This window comes from Artemia franciscana, chromosome 9 (genome assembly GCF_032884065.1).
Source record: "Artemia franciscana chromosome 9, ASM3288406v1, whole genome shotgun sequence".
NCBI lineage: Eukaryota > Metazoa > Arthropoda > Branchiopoda > Anostraca > Artemiidae > Artemia > Artemia franciscana.
In genome coordinates this window covers 6252415-6277790 of record NC_088871.1, presented here as the reverse complement: position 1 = coordinate 6277790, position 25376 = coordinate 6252415, and the positions used below count along the sequence as shown (strand labels likewise).

Genomic DNA, 25376 nt, shown 5'->3' with positions numbered 1-25376 from the left:
TCCACAACAAAGCCATCCTACCAAAGTGGTTCAGTTCCAGCCTACATGCAAATGGGCTAAAATCAGAGGATGGAGAGATAGAAATTTTCAGAGTAACAAAGCTGATTCCAAGAAAAACATTAGTAACACCAATTCAAGAAAATTTCGGTGGCAAAATTTATTTTTCAATGTCTAGATAAGAGAGGGAGTCTGTTGATTTTTGCAATGAAAACACCAGAAAATATGTTTTTATAAATTATTCCCCGAAAAAGGAATTTTTCAGATTTTCGACAGGGGCGATTCTATGACAACAGAGGTCTTTGTTCTTCTCCAATTACCCCAATGAAAAACACCGAAAGACCCATATTTGTTAGAAATCTGAGATCTTGATCATAATTACAGAAATCATAAATTTTCCTATGCTTAAATCCTTTTAAAATTCAGAAACAACACGTTAGTTAAATTCTACTGTTTATTCTTGTGAAGTCGAAGATTTTTGCGAATATAACTTAATCTGACATCTTTAAAGCAGCAAAACCCATCCACCATTGTTCAGATAGTTATTGCTGAGCGTTTAATTAATTACAACGACGCTTTTTGAGGCAAAACAACGTAATAAGTGATTCTTCTCTAGGCTATAAGGTCTGAAGGAAATGGGTATGATGCTAATCGGATCATCTTTGAACAAGCGACTATGATTGGACATCGAATAGTCCGAACGCTATGGTTAGATAAAAGCCATTACTTTTTGCCCCAAAATATTCTCATTACTAACCACCCGCCATAAAACTAGCCTGTCACTAAAAAACGTCTCACACCTTAATTTATTTACTCAGTTACCTTTGTCGGTCATTTAGCCTGATGACAGTGATATGAACTCATAACGACATCACGTTCGTCATCAAGTATGTCTTCTTTAACCACCATGGAAAATAATTTCTTTAGTTAGAAAAATGACCCTACGCTTTTTATAAGGACCTAGATAATCGAAAACTACTTTCTTTCTTCTGCTTTCAAGATGAACACTGGCAGTAAAGTGTTTTTTCGTTCTTTCATTAATTTTTCGTCAAGAAGCTGGTGATTATATTTTCCGATTAGCGGCAACTTCCAAAAATATTTAAGTGAAATTATCAAATTTTAAAAACGCATGTTAGTTGTCTTTTGCTTTTGGCTGGGCCTATTCCAGGAATGTCTGAAGAAAAATCTACTAACTTACCTTGGTAAATCAAATGAATAATTTCGTTTTTGAAGATACAAAATGTCATTTTGTAAAATGATGAGGGTTTTACTCTGTTGGAATTTATTGAAGTTAATAGCCTAGGCTAAATGAATGTTTGATTGCTGAGGTAAAATTGTATAGCTTAGGCCTCTGAGGGTTAATATGGTAAATTTCTAGACAAGCTATTTTTCTCTATCTTGGAAAAGGGTTAGGTTAGGAAAATGAAGCTTTCATGGATGAATCTACAGACTAGAGTATATAGCCTACTGAGAATGTATGTTGAAGATAAGTTCCAAAACCTGCAAAATGGGCAGATTTTTTAGACATAGAAATCAGAAGAGGGTTAATATTGGAGTTATAGCAATATCTTCCCAGAGTATGTTATTGGACCTGGATTCATTACTGAAAGTTTCATTTTGATTACCTTGTCTAATCACATTCTAAGATAGCTGAAAATTAGCTTGTTTAGAATTTTGTCAGGAATAGGCTAAAGCCTCCCTATGAATAAAATATATTTTAAAAAGATTAGTAATGTTACAATCCGATTTATAGGCCTAACTTCAAATAGCATAGGTGTCTACTGTGACACATCCATCAAACAATTTGTGGCAATGAACTGTAAGTAAGAAGCAACTTGGCTCAATTGTAACTAAAACTCAAACAAACACAAGTTATTCTGTTTATGAAAGAGTTGCCCCCTCCTCTATACCTTGCTCTTTATGCTAAAGTTTGACAGTTTGTCCTTATTTTTTAAGAACAGCTTCTGAAACACAAGGACCATTTAATTAGACTAGGAAAATGTTTTCAAGTGCTACAAGCATCAGCATAAAGAGCAAGGTATTGAGGAAGAAGGCAACCCCTTTGTTTACAGAATAAGTCCTGTTTGTTTTGTTTTTAGTGTATTTCTGTTTACTTTCAGCTAAAAAAGCTTTGGTAAAATTCTAGTTGATTGACTTCTTGCTATTTCAGAAAGGGGTTATGTTAAGAAAATGAAACTTTCAGGGATGGGTCTACAGGTTAAAACATATCCTGGGAAGGTATTTTGAAGTACATACATCCACTCCTTCTCCCTCTAGAGGGCCTTAACCTTTGATGACCTTCAAAAATATTTGTGTTATAAAAGTGAAACCTTGCAAAATTGATCTTCTGCTTGAATGAAGTACAACAAAATTGTTTTCAGCTTCACAACTTTGCTCAATCCCAATTTATAAGGTTTTAAAGATATTCAAATACATTTCCTAAATTAAAAAACAAAAACAAACATAATATAGCTCAGAATTCTACTCAAATAACAGGAATTGCATTTTTGGAACTAAAGGCAGAGAAAAAACAACTGGTAACTGAAAATTAAGGTAAAATGTTGTTTTTTCAAAATTTAAATAAGTTTAGACCTGTCATGTAGGCAAATTTCAGGACTCTCTAGAGGGAGAAGGAGTAGAGGTAGGTACTTCAAAATACCTTCCTGGGATATACTTTAGCCTGTAGACCCATCCCTGAAATTTTCATATTCCTAACCTAACCCCTTTCTGAGATAGCAAAAAGTCAATCAACTAGAATTTTACAAAAGCTTTTTTTATTTAGTTTTAAGAGAGGCCAAATATAGCTCTAGGTTATATAAAAAACTTTTGAAGAAAATACTATAAAGTTAAACTTTTTACTCTATAGAATAAGAAGTTGTAAATGTTGATAATATAGCTCTCCAGAAGGACACATTCCAGAACAAAAAGGGAAGAATTTTCAGATAGTCATTTTTGTGTTTTGTTTACATTTTTGACAATATATCATAAGCCCCCCCCCTGATGGGTTTATTTAGCCCTAGGCTATACAATAAACTGATAACTCATAAGGCTATACAATAAACTGATAGCTCATAATAAACTCATAACTTCTCTAATTGTTGATTTACTAGGCTATAAAGAATTTAGAAAAAAATCTATATGGGAGTAAAGTTTAAAAAAAGTACACTCAAAGAAAATATTATAAAACATTTTTTCTAAAGTTAAATCTGGCATTGACATGTTTTCATTGCAATTTCTTTAGTCCTGGAAATAGGGAGAAGTAGAGAGAGGGGCTTGGAAACAAATTCCTGAGGCATAATTTGATCCTTGAAAATAGCACATCTTTCAAAGTAATCAAATGTTATTAAGTGATGATGCATTTACATGCTCTGCTAGGAGATGATCCTATTTCACCATTTGAGTCAAACTTGTAGCAGTGTTTTGCAAATTGGGTCTTATCAGGACACAAAGGTCCACAATATTGATGGTTTCAGTATATTGGAAAAAATGACAACTCTAATGGAGTCACATATTTCCTGAAACTTTCATTCGCCTAACTCAAAAGTGCATCAAAGACTCATCTCTTTAATGTCTAGATGAGACCTAGGCTATACTCTAGTGTGCAAATTTTGTTGCTTTGCTTTGGATTGTTTTTTTTTTTACTTATTTCTCAGTAACAGGGGTTCATGGTGCCAAACAGTGCAAATAAAGAAAAACAACATTGTTTATAGCCTTGAGGTGTATCAAGGCATTAGGAAGAGGGGGTGAGACATTTAAACCAGAAGTAATTTTGATGACCCACGTTCACAAATCTTCCTTAATATTGGTCTTGAGGTTCTTTTGAACAATCTTGGTTTTACATACATCCATAATTTGGGAGCAACCTTGGCCCTTGATTTCTTTCTTCAAACCAAGCTAACAACACTGCCTCTCCCCTCTCCATATGTGGACACTACAATCAACATTTCTGATCACTTACCTGTATCCTGTTCTTTTGATACAACTATACAGCCAAGCATATGTCTCAGCAAAGTCAGGAAGTGGTGTAAGAAATCCAACTGGAAGAAGATCAATAGAGACATATATTGTCCCACGCTGGAAAGAAAACCCACTCCTAGCTCAGCTTCGCCATGCTTCTAAGTTTTGGCACAAAATGTGGATGGATATAGGAAAGCCCTGGTCAGGTGCTGTAAATATGGTGCAGATTTATCTGAAAAGAAAGTTTGTCAAATGCCTGCAGAAGCACAATGCTACCATTCTGGATGAAAATTGTAACGTGCTGGAAAGTAACCCAAATGCCATGTGGAATTTCTGTAAAAGGAAAAAAAGAAGTGATTGCAACGGTCCCAGCCTCTGGCCCACAGAAGAACAGTGGAATAGTTATTACAAAATAGAATTTGTAGCACCCGACGCTCAGCTTTAGTCAAAATATGAAGATAACCTTGATCTCTTGTTAAGTGAAGCATTGCCTTCAATTGGGTTTGAGGTAACTGTTTCGGATGTTTGGGTGGCGATAATTAAAGCAAAGAAAAATTTCTTGCAAGGCATTCGCCAAGTTTGTGGCATGCATTTAGCTCATGGCAGCCAAAGGGTCCTTGAGCATCTCACTCTGTTATACCAGATGATCTTCACTTGCGGTTTAGTGCCACATTCCTTTTGTGTTGGGGTTGTTACCCTGGTATTAAAGAAAGGAAAAGACCCTGCTCAGTGTGGCTCTCACCACCCCATAACAGTTGCCCAAGTTCTTTGCAAAATTTGTGTGCTTCTTTTTATTGGTGAGATATGCAGAGTCTGTGAAAGCCCTGATAATCTATTTGGTTTTAAGCAATCTAATAGTAGGGAACATGCTCACCATATCATTTGCAATGTACTTTTAGAGTGTGACCAGACAGGAGAAAGGGTCATAGCAGCTAGTCATGATGTACGCCTAGCATTCAATTCTGGCGTCCATGCTCAGATACTGTCTTGTGTGCTCAAACGTGGCATTAAAAGATCAGTCGTCCTACCACTCCGAAATTTATATAAGAAACTGAAGGTTAGAATTAAAGTCCTGACGATTGATGGTTTGGTTGTAGTAGTTCCTGTAGAAAAAGGTATATGGCAAGGGGCAGTTTCTTCCCCTTCCCTTCACAATAATAGTGTCATGGAATCACAAAAAGATGTTGAGATGAGTCTTTTGTTTAGAGGTAGAGATATATCACTGTTAAATTATGCTGATGATATACTGAATTTAAGCCGTTTTTTTTTGGGGATGATAGAAAAGAACTTTGATGTTCTAAGCTATGCTTATTCCGAAATAAACCTGTCTTTTAACAAAAGTAAGAGCGAAATTGTTGTTTCAACCGTCAAAGCTCAGATGATGTTCCTGATATCTGACTTGGAAATAGTGTCGTGAGACCAGTGCCTAGTTTAGTTTACATTGGGCTCCCAATTGGTTGTGATGCGAAATCTAGAAGATCACTGCTATTTGAACATTTGACCAGCAAGATCCGCAAATCTTATGGTCTACTCATATCTGCCAAGACAAATTATAATAGACATATCAGAGCAAGGCTTTTCAATGCGCTGGTGCAGCCACACGTTATTGGTCTTTCCCCGTTTTGGGCTCTATTAACCAATCGGAATAAACGTACCATCCGGTCATGCTTTTATCTTTTTTTGTAAGTTTTTGTTAGGCCTACCACCCTGGACTAGAAACTCTTGGATTAGTGAAAGATATGGCATTGTTGATCCATACTTGGCTGTCCAAAATCTGCTTTCTTGCTATGTCTGGTCTCTCTGCAAGAATAATTCCCTGTATGGGGTGATGGTGCCATAATCTTATTCTTCTTGTAAGTTATCTTTCTAGTTTAGTTATATTTTCTCTTGTTATTTATATATTATGTAGGATAAGTGTTTAGTTTTTTGGTCACTTTGTTAATTTCGTTTGCTTTTTCTTTTCTCCATAGGGTTATCTTTGTGGGTTAATAATAAATGATGAACTTGATGAATGCGAATTATGAGTGGCGATCTATACTGTGTTTGTAAATGTTTCTAGTTATCAATGCAGCGTTATTTCGTCTGTTCTACTGATCTGTTAGTCTATTTTATTAAACTGTTTTTCTTTGTTATATTAGCTTTGTTGTGCTTGCCATTGTTGAGTTACGTGTTCTTTTGTTTTTGCTTTGTTCATTAATTATTTCTCTGCACTCCACTGTTTATATTTTTGTATGCTTGTGGGTAATAAATATTTTTATTATTATTAAAAATAAATTTCTTGAAAAATGATGAAGTGATAATTTTGCTATCATGATGTTTGTAAAGTTTATCTCCTAATCTGACGCACAGATTAAAAACAAAAGCATTGGCTAAAGAAAAGTTCATTACAATCATAAATTTTATATTTGGTTTACTTTCAGAGCTGCATGAATACAAATGGATCCTAGGCCCTTTTTCTAATGCTTGGATATAGGCCTAATCCTGATTTAGCCTATATCCAAATGTGGGGTGGTTTAGATGTTTTACATTATCTCTCATATTTGTTTCATTTTAATAGTTGACTCATAATGCCAGATAATGTAAACTGAAAAATACAACAAAAATACAACGTTGAAGTCATAATGCAGCCTATGGCTGGAATGCATTTAAACTGGAAGCAAGCCTGACTGCAATTGTTGTAGTAGCAAGTTGGCTATTTCAAAAGAGCATTGCATGTGGAATTGAATGTTTTTCTTCTTTTGCTATCTGAGTTATGTGTTCTATCAGATTATTTCCTTTACCAACTGGCATTACAATCCAACTGTTACAGGGGTAATTTACTCTCGCCCCCTCAAGATATTGAAAATAACCTTTTGTGGTGTTTTCATTATGAAATGCCAGTTTTGGTTGTTTTTTAGTGAAGAAATTATATTAGACAACAAAATGGCCAGCTTCCACGTTTTGACAAATACTTTTTGCTGCTACTTCTAAATATTAGTGAATTGACACCATTGGACTGCTGATAAAAATAAGTGCAAAAATCTTGCAAAGATACCTGCTCGGCTTAGGTCAAAATCGAGGCATTATTGGGAGGGATGGGAGACAAATAATCTGAAATTGCATATAAAAATCAGAGAAGGTTTCTCTGATAGGCTGAAGTAAGAGTTTTGTTGTATCTGTTGCTAGTTTAGCATTGTGAATTATATTTTTAGTTCATTAATTATTACATTAATTATAATAACTATATTATATAGTAATGTTATTTGTCTATATTATTTTTTCTATTGTTTGGTAAATGACGACTTATACTTATTGACGACATGACTGCCTGTCCATGGATTATTCTTTATGGTTGATTGTGTATGGCTATGCTGTTTGACCTATGTGATTGTATGGATGAGTAGGGTTAAGGCCTCATTCAAGTGCTGGTCTATATTAATCACTAATTTAGGAAAACGGTCTTCCTTCTCCTTCTGTCTCTCTCTTTTTTTTTTTTCTTTTTTTTTTTTTTTTCTTTTTTTTTTCTCTTTTTTTTTGTGTGTGTTTGTGCTGTTGCATTGGTGATTTATCTTTTCATGATAGTAACTATGTTATAAATATTATATTATATTAACTATATTAATTATATAGTTTAGCAACATTAATTATATTGTTAATAAAACACAATTTCAGTTTGGCTACAGCTTTAAAAAGTTTCAAACAAAGGATAATAAGATGAAGGGAAGGATTATAATGGAACCCCTGAATGTAGAAATTTTTTTACTGAATGTGATAGAGTTGAATGGCAGAATATATTTACATTTCTGTTTTTGGAAATCAATTCTTCCAGAGAAGTTTCAAGCATGTAGAAAATCTGTAAAGCTTTTACAGGATTGTCAAGCATATACTAAAGGGCCTAGTCTTAGACAAGCTGTATTTTGATGACAAAAGAGCTGACCACAGCTATCCACGAGAAAGTGCTGGCCAGGCGTGCAAAAAGGTGCATTAGCAAATTAGCATGACAGATTTCAAATTTGTTGGCATGTTTTGTTTAAAAATACCATTTGTCCCTCCTCACCACTTATGGAAAGGGTTATCTTTCTCTGGTTAGAGAAAAGAAAGGAAGCAAGGACCTTTCAATAAGAGCTTGACTCTCATCCGGACATACTGGTTTTTAAGTTGTATTTAATATGTAAAAGAAAAAAAAACTGAACCTGTTAGCCCATCAGAACCAATTGTAATTGTTACAACTTGTATTTTTAATAACGTTATAAAAACATTAAGGCTGAGAGCTGGACAAAGCTGGTTGTTACAGAACCGTTTAAAGAACCGAAATGTTTAACCATCTCACATTGTTTAGCCTACGGATACACATAAAAGTATGGCTGTTCCAATCTTCTGTCCACGTGTGCACTCTTCCACCTGTGGGTAGCACCAAACGGTTAAAAATAAAGATAACTTTTTCCCTGACTTTCTCACTCCTAACCGCTTATCTCGTGAAAGTAAGTACATTATTACTAACAAATGTGCCAGCATTAAGGAAAGCACAATATATAGTTTTGGAATAAATTTGAATCAAATAGCTTTCTCCGGATTTTCACTCAATAGCTTCTTCGCATTCCCTGGGCAAAAATTGTCGTTTTACACCACAAAATGGCAGAAAATGCTTTTTGTTTCAGCTCAACTTCTTCTTGTGATTCAAAGGTCAGTGAAACATTCTTCTTTTTTTTCTAAAGATGCTTTTTCTTATATTTTAGAACCATTGGTTTGATATTATCACGTTTGAGGGAAAATACATCAAAATAATTTTGCTCAAAGAAAAGCACAAGTTGTGCTGCTAAAGTGCTGGCAGTTTTTAAAATTTTGTTGAGTTTGTTACTAGCATTTTGGAATATTTTGCATACCTGGTGCTTGCCTAAGACAAAATAGTAAAAATTTGTTGTGTGAGTCTTAACTGGAAAGGCAGGCTATTTGAAAATTGACTATATAAGATTAGTACTTGTGTCTCAGTTATGATGTTGCAAGTTCTTCAAAAACACTATTTATAACATTAGGTTCTTTATTTAGAAAGTAAAGAAAACAAAGAAATATGTAGGTTGTTTTTGTTGAAATATGTAGAACCAAAAGAAATTAGTGGTATTTAAACTTTGGTATTAGTAAAATTTCATTATGACTGGGTGTTAATCTGATCATTTTCAGGGTGGAGAAATACCGTCCTAGCCGCTTGGAAGATCTAATATCTCATGAAGATATTGTCAAAACAAGTAAGATTTATTTTATTGTTATATTCATTTATTTTTGGTACTGTCTAAAGGAGTAAACAAGTTTGTTTAAAATATATTTTCTGATACAAATATAACCTCGTGTGTATCTTTGATTTATTTGAATGCAGATGATTTGTTCAAAACAGAGAATCAAAATTGTTTATCTAAGAAAAAGAAAAGAAAATCAAAAAATTTACATTACATTTTTAAACATTTAACTAAGTAGTTTGATCTTAAACCCATTTATTAAACCAATTATCAAAGTTTCTAATTTCTATACATTTTCTGTGAAAATCATTTTTTTTTCAAGCGCAAGCTAACATATTTTCAGTAGAGTAACGTAATAAACTCAGACAATGTACCTATGTTATATTTTCTGAAATATATAGAAGCTGTTGGGCTTTTTTGTTTTAGGGCAACACTTTTTCGGTTTCAACCATAAGTGTTTTTTTTTTTTTTTTTTTTTTTTTTTAATAAGATTTTAAGCATTTGCAACTCAATATGCGATTCTGGATAAGAGTTTTTTTTAATATTTTAAAGCATTCACAGTGTTTCTGGTTTCAAGACTGTTTGACTATTAAATTCACTATGTATTATATGACCATTGAAAAATAGCAGCCCAATTTGGGAAAAAAATTTTCATGAAATTTGCTGGACCTACCCTCACTCCGAATTCAAATATTTTTGCGATATACCTTTCATTGATTACATTTTTCACACAAGAAGTGAAAAGAAACCATTAATGACCTCTGCAAACCTTCCGTTTTAATAAAATTATAATCTAAAAATAACTTAACTTGAAAATAATATATTAAAACTTAAAAAAATATAACTTCAGAACAATAACATTTTAGTTTCAAAAGTTTTGAAAGGCAATCAGTAAACAAAACATATGTAACTACCAACTTCAAATATTTATTTCTTTCTAAAATGCTTTGAGAAATGCACTAGTAAAGGCTAAGTATAAAGAGTGGGGCATTTTATATGGTTTTAGGCGTTTACCCCCCCCCCCCGGAGAAAATATCTCCCCGCGGAAAATACCCTCCCCCCAGAAAATACCCCTCGTGGAAAATAAGGCTTTCCAAATTTGAGAATTTTATTTGAGTTTTTTTTCCCGTAGGGAAAAGGAATTTTGGTGCTTATGCAACATACGCCACACACTCAAGTTTACGCTGCGTACAACTCGAGAACAAACCAGTTTCTTCGCTGGTTTCTTTCAGCTTAGGGCGAGACAAGACAAAGACAAGTGACAGAATAGATGAGAAATATATAATTTGGGCTGTATATTTGCACATAAGGGGGAGGGGGTAGAGTATTTGGACAGTTGGAAGTCAGAAAACCATTCTTACTTAATAATATGCAGAATAACTGTACCTGACACATTTTGAATGCAGAACCGCTATACTTTATCTCTCCCCCCCCCTAATGTTCAAATGTATAGCCCAAATTTGTTTCTAAAGTAATGAAGAAACTAACGAAGAAACCGGTTGGTTCTTGAGTTTTACACATTGTAAACTTAGTGAGTGGCGTATAATACGTAAGGCCGGAATATTTCATGGAGGAGAGGAATTTTCCATGGAATTTTTTATGGAGAGAAATTATTACGTATATGAAAGGATTTGTCCCTTCCACAAAACATTGCTCTTTATGCTAAATTTTTGACTTTTTCTCCTTATTTTTTAAGAAATATTCCTGAAACACAATGGCCATTTAATTAGAACAATAAGATTTGTTGTCTCCTCCCTACTTTTATCAGTCCGAAGGCTCCTCCCTTTGAACAACTAGTCAATTTCTCGATTTAGACCTGAAAGTTATAGAATTTTATTCTATTCGACGCTTTTTAAAAGCTTTATATACAGTGGTTCATAATGGAACTTTTTATAGCATCCTACAAAAATAAAACAGCACCTCCAATATTTTTCACAAATCCTGCCATATTTCAAAGCACGAAAATTGTTGTGGGATTCCAATGCTAAAATTTGTCGAAATAAATCATAGAAACATATAAAACTCTAGTATAGTTAATAGATATTACTTGAGTTTTTAAGATTCATATTTGAATGACGGTGATTGAATATTTGAAATGAAGACCCATGCCGAGACGACGAATAGTTATGCCATCTTTGAAAATAAGCCATTATACATATATTTCCATGTATCAGAACGAACGTTTTAGGTTTGGTAAAAAGTGCCTTCTGTGCACTGTTTTTTTCACGGTCCTCTGTAGAGAAGGGTTTAGCTTTAGAAACTTAGGAGTGGGCTCATTCGCTTAGAAATTAAAAGGTTTTGCCCTTTTGAGGGTCAAAAGTGATTGCAGGGTAAACAACCCCCTCCCTGGCCTTTTTGCTTTAAAAATGTTTGAACATATTAAGAAAATTAAGTCAGAATGTACTTAAGAATATAAAAACAAATTTGGAAGCAAAGTAACGTCTTGGAATATACTAAAAAAAAAAAAAAAAGAAACTTCTTACTACCAGGAAAAATTTAATTTTCTTGTTACAAGGAAAGAAATTTTTAAAGACTAAATATCAAAGCTGTGACGATTTTATCTTGTACTATGTACTAAAACTAAAAAAAAATATCCCTGTTACTTGGAAAAATTGAAGTTATCTGCTGCCAGATAAATTGAATTTTTTTAGACTAAAAATGAGAGTGTGGGACAGTCATGAGAATTGGCATTGGCAATTTTTATGTCACGGCTATTTATGTTGTCTTAAATAGTGTTCAGATGCATATCTGATTGTACTAGCATGACTAGACAATTGGCTAGTCACATGCCAGTGTCCTGATCACAAGTGAAATTCAGTGCTAGTGCTTAGCTGCAACAAGTTGCTGCTAGGTAATCCGCTTGTGCAGTTTAGAACCGTTGGTTCAGGGTTTCAAATTCTGCTAATCAGGGAGTCTCTATTGCACTGTATTCATTTCCTGCTCTTAAGGGTGGTGTTCACATGTATGTCTGAAAAACTTTCATGCTTTAGCCACTGCATGGCCAGACGTGCGTGCCTGAGCATGGAATTCTTGCTGGACTTGTGTGTAAATGCTGCTTTAGGAAAAATTGAAAATTTTAAAGACTGAAAATGGAAACTCAGGACGGCTATGACATAAATGTTGTCTTAGAATAGCTATGATTCGTCACAACAGAAGCATTGTCTAATGATAGTCACGAATCGTCGTGACAATCCCAAGCTTGCATTTTTATCTTTAAAAATTCTTAATTTGCATGATAGCAAAAGATAAAAAGTTACCCACCAGAATATATTGTTTGTTTAATTTTCAGTACATTTTTAAATAAAATATTCATCAGCTTTGCAAATTGTCTGTATTGAAACACTTGTGGTATATCTCGCGTAAACTAAGATAAAGAAATTCCCGTATAACTGAACTTATCTAGTCGTAATAAGTTGTATTTCACAAATATTAAAATGAATGTCAAAACCAACGCACTTGCCAAATGAAAATAGATATAGTAATAGAAAATTAGGGGAAGAGAACAGAAGGATACCTTCCTAGAAAATTGCGACCTAATATTGCGTTTTTGTGTCTTCCCTAAAAAGAACTATTCTCCTCTTAAGTGTCAGACCTTCGTGTATCTAACAAAGTCGATAAATATGAAAGGACTTTTTTGGTAATTTCCTAAAAATAAATATTCTTAGTTTAGATAGCATACTTTGTCATTTTCTTTCTGGCTCCCCTTGAATACATGTATATTCAATTGAGTCTAGTAAAGGGCTATAAAACTGACTTTTGTTGAGGAATTCGGAGAGTGTGGTACATCCTAATTTACTTGTACTGGTCCTTATGAGTGTTGAATTGTTGACTTATGTTTTTAAAATTGTCATAAATTGGTTATAGTATAGAATTAGCCTGAAATTGTCATTTGTCTGTTCTGGACTGTATATTTGTCTCTATAAAATTGTCATACAGTTATTGTATCTCTCTCTTGCTGTCCATAAAGAGCTAAAAAGCGCCAAAAATAGAATCTTTCTAATCTCATATCATTATAATCTATTTTTCTTGGGGGGAAATCTTCTGACAACTCTAGGGGGAGGGGGACTCTTACTATGTAAATGACCTGTAGATTTACAAGTAGTGTGATAGTTATTCGGCTGTTCTAACTCTCTAAGGGGCTTTCCTTGTTTCGAAGAATTTAGGAAAAATGTAATTTGATACTTTTGCCTTGGCATCGTTAGCAATCAAAGGTATAACTAGCTTTGTCGACGAGACAAATAAGGAAGACTTTGTCCTTAGCTTTTGTTTGTAAATACAACATATGCAATTACTTTCAAGTCCACTTCTTCTGTACATTTATAAATAGTTAAAGGGATGTATGTGTAAAATTTCTTGGATTGGTTCCAGGCATGCTTTTAGCGTAATATTAGGGTTATCAAGACCGACGCAAAGATCTGTACATGCTTCTTTTTTTCTTCTTTTTGTTTTTTTACTGTGAGCCGACTTATGGATTCTAAGGATTCCATTCATATTTTTGGGAGAGTGGTTTTTGAGATCTTCATTTGAAATATCTTACTCGAAAGTAGCATAAATTGGGATGTAATCTTCATCTTTTGAAGCTATTGATCGGCCTCATCCCACTAAAGCAATTTTTAATCTGGATCATTGGTCATATACATGTTTGATTTACAAGTGTTTTGCAGTCTATGGGTAATTTAGGCTAGGAAGCAAAGCAGAAGATTAATCCGTCTTCCAAGGTTTTGAATGCTACAAAATAATACCAGGAACCACTCATTGTAGCACCGTCCGCACAGCGACGCGCAGTCTTCCCTCACCGCAATAGTTAAAGGCAGAAAAATTGCCAGAACTCAAAAACGTTTCGTTTTATTCGAACGAAAAAATTCTTTCGTTCTGTTAGCTTAATATTTTTCTCGAGTCTTAAATGCGGAGCTATTTGTCTCTCCAAAAATACCACTTATTTCTCGCTCTAGATTTGTTGTTCAGCATTACCCCGGTTTTAAAAATGCAGAGATATTACTTCCTGATAAGGAATAGCGTGATTAGCTTGAGAAAACACGTCACAAAAATTCATCAATAGAATTAAAGCACACTTTTTAATACGAAAGTAGTCTCTAGTTTTCTCTTCGGTAATTTGCATCTAAACAAAGTAATATAGACTAAAGCAGTCTCACTTTTTCTCTTTGATTAAGTTAAACAATATGAAATTGTTCGACTAAATATATAGACTAAAGTAATTTTTCTTTTTCTATTCGGCTAAGTTGAATATAGACTTATAGGTAGCTACGTATAGCGACCCAAGTAATATAGACTAAAGTAATCTCTTTTTTTTCTCTTTGGTTTAGTTATTTGTAAACTTATATATAGCTATACATATAGACTAAAGTAATCTCTCTTTCTCTTCGGCTTCACTTTTTATTCCCTCTCATGGAATGAACTCACAATTTCATGTCTCCTTCTATTTTTCTTATTTACTGTTACTCTATTTCTATTTCCATTAATTACTGTTATTATATTTCGCATGATTTTTTTTAGTCAGGAAGTTTATTGCTGAAGGGAGGCTTCCTCATTTGCTATTGTATGGGCCACCAGGCACTGGAAAAACAAGTACAATACTAGCATGTGCTAAAGAGCTATACTCACCTTCAGAAATGCAGTCAATGGTAAGGCTTCACCACTGTAAAGCAATTGTATTTATTAGAATCTTATTTAGATTAATATCAGTTCTGTACGCGTTCTCTTCCTTAAGAAATCTATATATTATAATTTCTATGGCCGTTATCCTGTGTATTGACAAATATTCAATCCAATAGAGATGTTTAACGATTATGTTCAAAATGAGGCCTAGGTGTAATAGATCTATAACAGTTGTATATAGAAATATCTATATAATTACTATATCTTATCTATATTAGTTACTATAGTAGGAAAACAGTCTTCCTTTCTCCTTCTGTCTTTCTTTTTGTTTATATATATATATACATATATATATATATATATATATATATCATGAAAAGAGAAATCACCAATGCTACAGCACAAACAAAAAAAAAAAAAAAAAAAAAAAAAAAAAAAAAAAAAGAGACAGAAGGAGAAAAGGAAGACTGTTTTCCTAAATTAGTGATTAATATAGACCAGCACTTGAATGAGGCCTTAACCCTACTCTCATCCATACAATCACATAGGTCAAACAGCATAGCCACACACAATCAACCATAAAGAATAATCCATGGACAGGCAGTCATGTCGTCAATAAGTATAAGTCGTCATTTACCGAACAATAGAAAAAATAATATAGACAAATAATTCAGAGGCAACACCCAACATAAGGGCTCATCAGGAGAATACACTGGCCTATATAGGGTTTCGCCACTCTAAATTCTCAAATATATATATAAATAATTTATTTATATATAAATAAATATATATAAATAATATATATATATATAAATTCTCAAATATATATATATATATATATATATATATATATATATATATATATATATATATATATATATATATATATATATATATATATATATATATATATATATATATATATATATTCTTTATTATTTAATATTGAATATTTTAAATAGTTTATATTTTTTTTGTTCGGTTGTGTGTTTGTTTCTGTGTCTGTGCTGTTGCATTGGTGATTTCTTTTTTCACTATAAATAGTTCTATAAAACCTCTATTCCATGTTTATTGTGTATAAAATAGTTTTGCATCATATGTTACCATTAGGTCAAATAAGCCCAAGCCCTTCACCTTGTTATCTGGGTATTACTTGGGGTTCAGATTTGAGAAGCACGCGTCTACGCACCTGTGATCAGATTGTTAGTAACATCCGTGCAGGATAGAGTAACTTATTTTTTTGAAGTATATTTTGACAGACTAAGTCGTACTGGATAGGCTGTATTTGTCTGTTAGTTTACCACGTTTTTTTTGTGTGTGTGTGTTTGTTCCTTCTGAGGGTTTAAATCAGTACAAAGGATGAGCAGAGAGTGAGAGAGGTATTTTGCAAGTATTTTAAATTCTTTATGGGCTATCTCTTTATCAAAAAATACGACCCTGCTAAATTGGTTTGGTATACCCACGCCTCAAATGTTACTAAGTGCCAAGAAGATGTTGCCTCTGAGAAAGTCTTCGAATCTCTGTCCTAGTCTCTACAGATGGACTTCGTTATCGAGAATAGATCGTTATCGTTATCGTTATCGTAGATTCGTTATCGAGTCTACTTTTTTGTGAATTTGATCCTTTCAGTATATATGCATGTACTTCCATCTTTTCTTTCGTTTGGTTTTCATCTTTCTTTTTCTTTTGTATGGTGGGCCAAAATAAATTACTATTTATATTAGTATGCGATATATAGTAACCCTCTAAAAGACTAAAATCCATAAAAATAATAACTACTAGTATTAATAATAATAATAAAAATAACTGTAAAATAAATCCATAATTCACTGTAGAATTTGATTCAATTCCGTATAAATTCTCGTTTAGAACAATTATATGTATGATAATTCTACAAAAATATTGTACAGATAAATTCGCAATTCTTATTTAGATAAAATAATTAATACAAGCACATTAAAATCCATAAATTTAAGAAATCACTAAAAACTAAAAGTGTTTTATATTTGTCGCATTTCTGTGCCGCTCGCGCTTCGAACGCTTAAGATGAGGATGAAATGTTCTGTATAGGAGGGGAGGGGGTGAAAATTTGGCAAAGGCCATTTTTAGTCACTACTTGAGGGGAAAGGGATTTAAACCAGTTTCAAAAACCTCCCCTTCTTGGCATGTTCATTTTGTGTGTTTAATTTTTCTATCATCTTTTGATTTGAAGACAAGATTCATAACGAAAATGCAGCAAGTTCTAATTTAATTTCCTTTTTTCTGTTTGCGTGGGGCATTTATTGTCTACGGATTGTTCTGGATTGCTACGGGTTGACGACCGTGTTTCAAACAGTAGGCTGTACGAAAAGTGTGGTTTGATCCTGCTTTCTAGGGCTATAATGAAAAAAAGGTTGAGATGGCTAGGGCACGTTTTGTGGATGAAGGATGACAGATTGCTGAAGATTGTCCTCTTTGGGCTGCCGTCTAGGGTTAAACGGAAAGCAGGTCGTCCTAAGTCCGGGGTGGGAGGACGTCATAAAGAAAGATTTAAAGGAAATTGGAACTTCCTGGGAGGGTGTAAAAAGGGAGGCTTTGAATAGATTGGGATGGAGGAGGAGCGTGCATAGCTTTATTGGCCTCCGGTGGCTTGGTGCTGTGGTGAGTTGTTAGTAATAGTATTTCACAGGCATCGGGAAACAATCTGTTTCCAAAGTATCATCTCTCTCCATCCGCCTCTTTATCCATCTTTCGCGCTCTTTCTCTCTCTTTGGCTATCTGTGTTTTCGTTTATTTCTCTCGTCCTCTTCATAGAGAATAAAGAAGTGCTGAAATAGATTGGCAGTAATCGGTTAAGCATAATTTAAGCACTTAAATCCTACTAGCTTGTCAAATAGTTAATTTCATTTTAAGAGCTACTTTTATATTGCATAGCAGCAAAGTGATGTTTTTTCACCCCTTAAATTTCACTGTATATTATTGTAAGTTTAATGTCTGACAGATTATTGCACCTACCCTTCTACAAACTATTGGTCTTTTGTGTTAACACATATATTGGTATGTTGAAACGAGCTGGTGATTCTCGTGACTAGCTAAGATTTTTTGAATAGAAAATGTCCCCCCCCTCAGAAATTTTCGTCCAGCTCATAAATATTTAACAAAAAATGCATATCAAGAAATTTTTATGCTTTTATTTTTTTTTGTAAAACATTAAATTAACAAATTTATTTTTACACAGTCGAATTTTGAAAGAGTCAAAATTATTGTTTAATAGCCAAGTATTTATATAAAACAGCCGAATGTTTAAAAGACAACCACTATTATCTTGTTACGGTTGTTCTTACTGTAAGGACCAAGTTTAAAGAACCTATTATAAAATAGCCATATTTGTTACGGAATGGCCAAGAATTGTTATAACATAGTTAAATTTTCGTTTGACGACTAGTATTATCTTCTAATTTTTTTTCCCTGGTGTACTACAAAGTAATGAAGTGACTTATGAAATAACCAAGTTTACTATGAAGTAGCTTAATATTATTAAAAAATAGTGAAAGTTTCTTAATACAACCATTATTGTTTTCTTAGTTTTTATTTCCTGATGTGCTTACTAAGTTTAGAAAGGGTATTATGAAATAACCAGATTTATTACGAAATGGCAAAGTATTATAGTAAAATAGGTAAATTGTCATGTGACGGCCAGTATTATCTTCTTATGTTTTTTTTCCCTGCTGTAACTAAAAGTTTGAAAGCAACTTATGAAATACGTAAGTTTATTATGAAATGGCCAAATATTTTTTTGAAATAGCGAAAATTTCCGTAGACAAATATTGTTATTTTCCTAATTTTTTTCTGTTGTATGCTACTTAGCAAGTTTAAAAAGTATATTATGAAATAGACAAATTTATTTTTAGACAGCCGAAATTATTTTGAAAGAGTCAAAAATTCTATGAAATAGCCAAAAATTTATATAAAACAGCCGAATGTTTATAAGACAACCACAATTATCTTGTAATGGTTGTTCCTACTGTAAGCACCGGATTTAAAAAGTGTATCATAAAATATCCAATTTTATTATAATAGGAAATTTTCATAATTTCCCATTCCCCTGATATAGCGAATTTCGTCGTCAAGTCATTACTATTGTTCAGTTGTCATTAATTTCCGTTTAAAGATTTCCGAAACTTTCAAAACTCGCATGTCTCAAAAACATTTGGTACGTGTTACCTCTAATTCCATTACTGTTTTTGAAGCGTGATTTTCAGAGGAAAAATTATTTCAATATTTGGCTTAATGTGACTCAATATGGTCACTGAATTGCATGTACTTTAATGTTATGCACGTGAATACAGGCTTTATTTCAATCTTATATCAAATCTGCATGTGTCTTCATTGCTATTGAGTTGGCAAATTTCCACTTCTCATAAAAATTGGAGAAAGTGCTGAAAATTGTCGAATTGAAATTGTTGTATTCAAACACAAGAAATGTCGTATCGGAATATTATCGTATCGGAATATTGTCGTATCGTATCGAAGCAATATTGCTTCGAAATGTATTGACTGCATATGACACAAATCTATAAGAACTGTTAAAAGTCTAGTTTTTTGCTTCTTCTTCTAAGGTCATAAACCCAGTTATTAGAAAAATTACTTCCGTAATTGAGTTCCTATTTACATTCATCATAACTGTACTCACCTCCCTTCTGTTTGGGTTGTGTAGACCTAAGATAGCTATGATTAATTCTGATGTGAATGTAGCTTCTTTTTTTATTCTTATTCTTATATTCAGTTATATCAGCCATATATTTTCTCATTACTGAGGAAGTGTTTTTCTACATTGGTCGCGGAAAACCTTATGAATAACTCCATCAAATTCGTAAGCTTTGTACGAAAACATCTGTTATCTAGAGTTCCTGCTTGCAATCAATCATTGAAATTAGTATTATTGTTAATTTAAGCACGTGGTACTGAATGTCTTCTAGATGGCAGTAATGTCAACGGGACAATATGGAAGTCTGCACTTTTATTATTTTGAATATCTACAGTAATGACTCGGGGTGACATCTTTACTCGACGAAGTCAATTTTGTTTTTGTCAGTTAAGCATATTTGAATATTTAAGACGAGACTCAGCATAGCACAAGAAATTTTGTAAGAAATAAAATAAATACACAACTAAATAAGCGTATATTCGGACAAAATTCAACACATATAAAAGACCAGCAACAACAGTGTAGACTTGAAACGAACTGAACAAAGGTAAAAATAAATATAAATTTTTATTAAAAATAAATATGAATTTTTATTAAAAATATAATAAAATTCTAATGATAAAAGCTAATCAATAATAACTGTAAATATAATTTGGTAAAATCTCTTTAAGTTAGATTTGAAAAATTCAAACTTGAGCTTTCATTAAAACTATTTGGCAAATCCATATATTACCATAAAGGCAAAGATATACTAAAGAAAAAATTACCTGTTTCTCTGGATACTTGAATTTATGTAGGCTTGTCTTAGTTTTGACAATATTTTTGCAGAAACTAAATTTCAGCTGGGGGGGCAAACTGGGTCTTGGTGGGGGTAGTTGCCCCCCCCCCCCCGCCCCATAGCAAATTACGTCCCTGCTAGGTCTCACCGGATAATTTGAGTGTCAAGTTGTACCCTTTTTGTTGATTGAATCATTAATGTACTAATTCTAGGTATTAGAATTGAATGCGTCCGATGACAGGGGTATTAATACTGTACGTGGCCCTATTATGAGCTTTGCATCAACACGAACTATCTTCTCAAAAGGGTTTAAGCTGATCATCCTCGATGAAGCGGATGCCATGACTAATGACGCCCAAAACGCGCTAAGACGAAGTAAGTGCGTTTAGTCTATTTTCACTGCTAAAATTTACTTATGTCTATTGTGTGATTTTCAACGGTGTTCAGCTACCGGAGACTAGTATTTTTAATCTACCTATAATTTTGATTGGTTAAAATCCTGACAGAGCTGTAGATCTTACAACTTTGTTGGTAACTAAGTATGCGTTAGAACGCTGACTAACTTTTATTTCACTTGGGACATTTCTGGAGTCATTACATTCATTCATTTATTTATTAATGTTAAAAAATTCAATTTGTAGATGGGACGAAGCTGGGGTAGGACTAGACCCTTTTTCTTAGCAAGTCAGAATTTAGGGTTGCGGAATAGAGTTGATAATTTTGAGTGACAGGAAGAACATTGAATGACGCAGTGAGATGGATTTTAGGGTGGAGTTTGTGGAGGCTGAATGTGCGAGCCAAATAATTCATATTTGAAGTATTTACGAAAGACTGTTCTGACCTGTATCGGAGTATAGATGGAGCCGTCAGTCAGGGGATATAGCTAAAGCAAGCTGAAAACAACTTTTACGGCTCCATTCCATATAGTCTTCAGTGGCTCCATATCATTTGTATCGTCGTTCATTTGATCATCATTTGTAATAATTGTAAATCATCATTTGTAATAATTGCAAAGTTTTTCTTTCTGGGCCTTCCTACTGGCATTATATAACTGGTTGCGTTTAAACCTCTAAGCTTAATCACGTAGCGACTTGATCTTATTTAACAAAGAAAGAAAAAAACTAATTTTTAAATTTTTCAGGGATTTTTCTAGTTTGAAGTAAGACATTAAAGGTTTGTGAATTGTTGTAATCCTTTGTTAAAATAAATACAACTATTTTTGCAATTACCATTTTTTTTCTCTTTTCGCAATTTAGTGTCTTTTCATACTGTATATTTTCAAAGATGTTTGATTATTGAAGCTAGTCTGATTTCTAACGACGGTATGTACTAAGCTTGAAACTCTTGGTTGTCTTTTTATAGTTTTTGAATTGTTATAATCCCTTGTCAAAATAAAGAATCATCATTTGAAATAATTGCAAAGTTTTTTTTTTGGCCTTCCTACTCGCATTGTATTTGCGTTTAAACCTCTAAACTCAATTACGTAGCGATTTGATCAAATCTAACAAAAAAACAAACAAATTTTACAACTTTTCAGGGATTTTGTTTAGTTTGTAGTAAGACTTTAAAATTATTGCCACACCCATATTCATTCCACATAGAGTTATGATTCATGTTCTTTGTGCAGATTTTTGGTATGGTATTTTCTACAGTCTGGTGGTCTTTTCCAACGTAGGAGAAATGTTTTCTTATTCGATTTCTAAATTTTGGCATTTCGGAATTTTCTTTGCCTTCTTTTTAGATTGAAAACATTTTGAAAATGAGCTAAAAATCGTTGAAAAAGAAACATTTTCTGGTTTTAAAGCAAATCAAAGAAATATCGTAATTATGTCTCAGTAAAGGTCTAGATGCTATATTGTCTTGTAATTTGGGTGCCAGTTATGGTTGTACCCTTGTCACACATTCACTTGTTTATGAGGGAACATACGCCTTAAGTTTTCTTCTTGTTTTATCTTCGATGAGTGTCGGCTATAGTAAAAGGATTAAAAAGAATATGGTTGTAACTCATATCGGAGAACCTCTAGTTCTCGCACCTTTTGTACCTAGTTTGTGCACCTTTTCCCTTTTTTTTCACTGTGTATTTTCTTTGTATTTTGTTTATGGATTTTTCTGCAAAGTAATCCTAAAAAACACAAAAAAATATTGGACAGTATTTGTGACAGCTATATCTCGTGATGCTAGCCGTGTAGCGTTTTTTTTTTTTTTTTTTTTTTTTTTTTTTTTTTTTCGATATATGTCAGTCTACTTAAAGGGAAAAATATGGCAGTAATCTGTTGTTTGTTGTCTTACATTCTTTTAATTTAACCTTGTTTTTTTGTTTTGCCTTAATAAGGTACTCTTTGCATTTATTTTATTTTCTTCTTGATTCCTTTTTTTACCACCTCGTATTCTGTTACGTTTTGGAGGTTATTATTTAACAATAGTTCTTGAAACCTTTTGATCCCCCCCCCCTTTCTAGATTTTGAAAATTGCCCTTTCTGGGTATTTTTAGTTCAATGAATCTTAAAAAACAAAACTGCCCAATCGGATATATATATATATATAGTCATTGGGGAGTACACCAAAAATACTCGTTTGTGCTTGGTATTTAACAATAGTTTTTGAAAACCCTTTGATTCCCCCTCCCCTTCCTAGATTTTGAAAATTGCCCTTTCTTGGTATTTTTAGTTCAAAGAGTTAAAAAACAAAATTGCCCCAATCGGAATCTTGAAAATACGTTTTTCTTGTGACTCATGTGGGTCGTTTATGACTTCATCTAATAAGACTGTTCATGTTTCTTTTTTTATAGTCATTGAGAAGTACACCGAAAATGTTCGTTTCTGCTTGATTTGTAACTATATGAGTAAGATAATTCCAGCGCTTCAGTCACGATGTACGAGATTTCGATTTGGTCCTCTAAAGCCAGATCAAATTCTTCCTCGATTGAATCATGTTATCGATGCTGAAAGGTGAGACAATATACTTGTAGCACCAGGGAAAACAAGGGTAACTGGATTTCCGATTCAATATAAATATTAAGCAATTCAAACCGGAACAGGGCACCCTTTTTAAACTTCGCATATTGATCAAGTTTTAAATTTTTACACTAAAAAAATTAAACAGCCAAGTAGACATGGGTATACATTTGTGTTTTTTAGTCTGTTTTCCATATCCTTCCTCTGCCTATCTGTGTTATAATTTTTATTCTTCTTATTCTTCTTCTCACTGTTGGTCATTTCTTACATTTTTGGAAAGAAAAATCGTGTTCAGTAAACACTTAAGAGACCCCAAAATTTTCCAGTTGAAAGACTTCTTACATTTTTGGAAAGTAAAATCGTGTTCAGTAAAAACTTAAGAGACCCCAAAATTTTCCAGTTGAAAACATCTTTATGTTTGACTTGGGTATTACTTTGCTATGATATGGTTCAAGACCTCTGGGGGCTAAAACTGGCTTATGGCTGAAGGGCTAACAGTTTAGATTTCTCATTGCGTGCAACAGGTAGTATCGTTTTTCGAGCATTCTACTTTGAACATTTTCTTTTCTCTATGTATAAAATTGTGTTTTCAAAGTTTCTTGTGTTTTCTATCCTCAAACTAAAGACAATATCCATATAACTTATACTGCTCCAAGAAACAGCTTTAATGTTGGCTGCTGGTACTATGCACGTGATTAGAAATTTATTTGATTGGAACTTAACCTTGGACGAGAATAAAATTCAATTTCCAAATATCTTAGTAAAAGTGTTTTATGGAAAACATCAAGGGATGTCGAAATTTTCTAGTTGAAGAGTTTTTGCTTGATTAAAGTATTATTTGGTTATGATATGCGTCAAGGGGCTAGGGGCTAAGACTGGCTTAAGGGCTAACAGTTGAGATTCTGCATTGTGTGTGATTTATTGAACAGAGTCCCCTCTTTTATGGATTATTTCGAACATTTCTAAAAATGTGACTTTTAATATAATTTTTTTTTCAAGAATAAATATAATTCAGGAATAATACGGAAAAGTATCGCAGATGAAATAGTAGTCTGTTGAATGAACTGAAATTTGACGTCAACATAGAAAATACTAATGAGCTGATCGAATCTCATTTTAAACCTTTGTCAGATCCATAATGAAAGTGAGGAAGGGCACGGAGACTTTGGCAGTAAAAGACCAGAACGAATTTTAATATTAATCATTTTGTAAATGTCATGGAAGAGTGCAATGCCAATCAAAACTAGTATCTCAAGTGCGCAAAGAGATTGAAAAAAAAAATGATGCATTGCAGAAATATTAACGAAAAAATTGAAAAAAAGGCGATGTTCAACAAACTCTTGACAAGTATTTAAAGAAAGCACTTGAAAGATTATAAACTTGTCTAATTAACTTGATTGTATATACATATTAATATATAAACATACTTCAGCACCCTTTTTTTGGTACGTGTGTTTTCTCCCCCCCCCCTCTGCTTCTACTTTTGAATGTTTTGAGATGGGTCACATTTCAGGAGTCAATTATATTTCAAAGCAGAGGGCCGCCTGTATATTATAATATTATATAATTGAAAGTGTGTTTTTTTCTTTTTTTATATTGCCAGATGTCTAAAACAAAGAACTTGACATTAAAATGTGGAATTTTCTAAAGTATTTTCGTCAGGTTTGAGTTATAATTTGCTTTGGTGTTTGGTAAAAGCAACTCATAAATTTCACTACCTCTTTTGTGTCACTTGATAAATTAAAAAAAAAATCTTTGTAATTTCACATGCACATAAAAGTAGACAACTTTAAATAAGCTATGACAAATATATCAATAGAAGTATGTTTATATATTTATTTTCGAATATAAAAATTAATCCAAAAGACCCAAAAATGTCTCTGTTTACTCTCATGTAAAAAATAAAATAAATATTATAAAGTAAAACTAAAGCTCAAAAGCAAACACTTGAAGTTCGTTATAATTGTTTGTTTTTTTCAAACTGTCCGTTGACACAGTTTGAAGCCACCGTTGTGGCCCACTTACGCTCCCAATGTGGCTTATGGGCTGCATGCTTTGCATACCGAGGTAAATCATAGTATCCAAAATACTGAGTTCTTTTTTCTGATATGATTAATCTAACTTTGTTTAAAGATTGGCCTATTCTGTTTGTAAAAATAAAAAGTTTATTCTTAACT

The 25376-nt window shown here is 33.0% G+C and overlaps 1 protein-coding gene across 1 annotated transcript in view; it reads left to right on the top strand.

The window, feature by feature from the left end:
• Positions 1–1077: 1077 nt before the first annotated feature.
• The window catches only part of LOC136030935 (replication factor C subunit 5-like), a 38969-nt gene continuing 14670 nt past the window's right edge, over positions 1078–25376 (top strand). Inside the window, exons 1-5 of the mRNA XM_065710044.1 lie at positions 1078–1199; positions 9112–9176; positions 14679–14806; positions 20458–20620; positions 23034–23193. Of these exons, the coding sequence (XP_065566116.1) occupies positions 1168–1199; positions 9112–9176; positions 14679–14806; positions 20458–20620; positions 23034–23193 (548 nt within the window). The 5' untranslated portion in view covers positions 1078–1167. The remainder of the gene's footprint in view (positions 1200–9111; positions 9177–14678; positions 14807–20457; positions 20621–23033; positions 23194–25376) is intronic.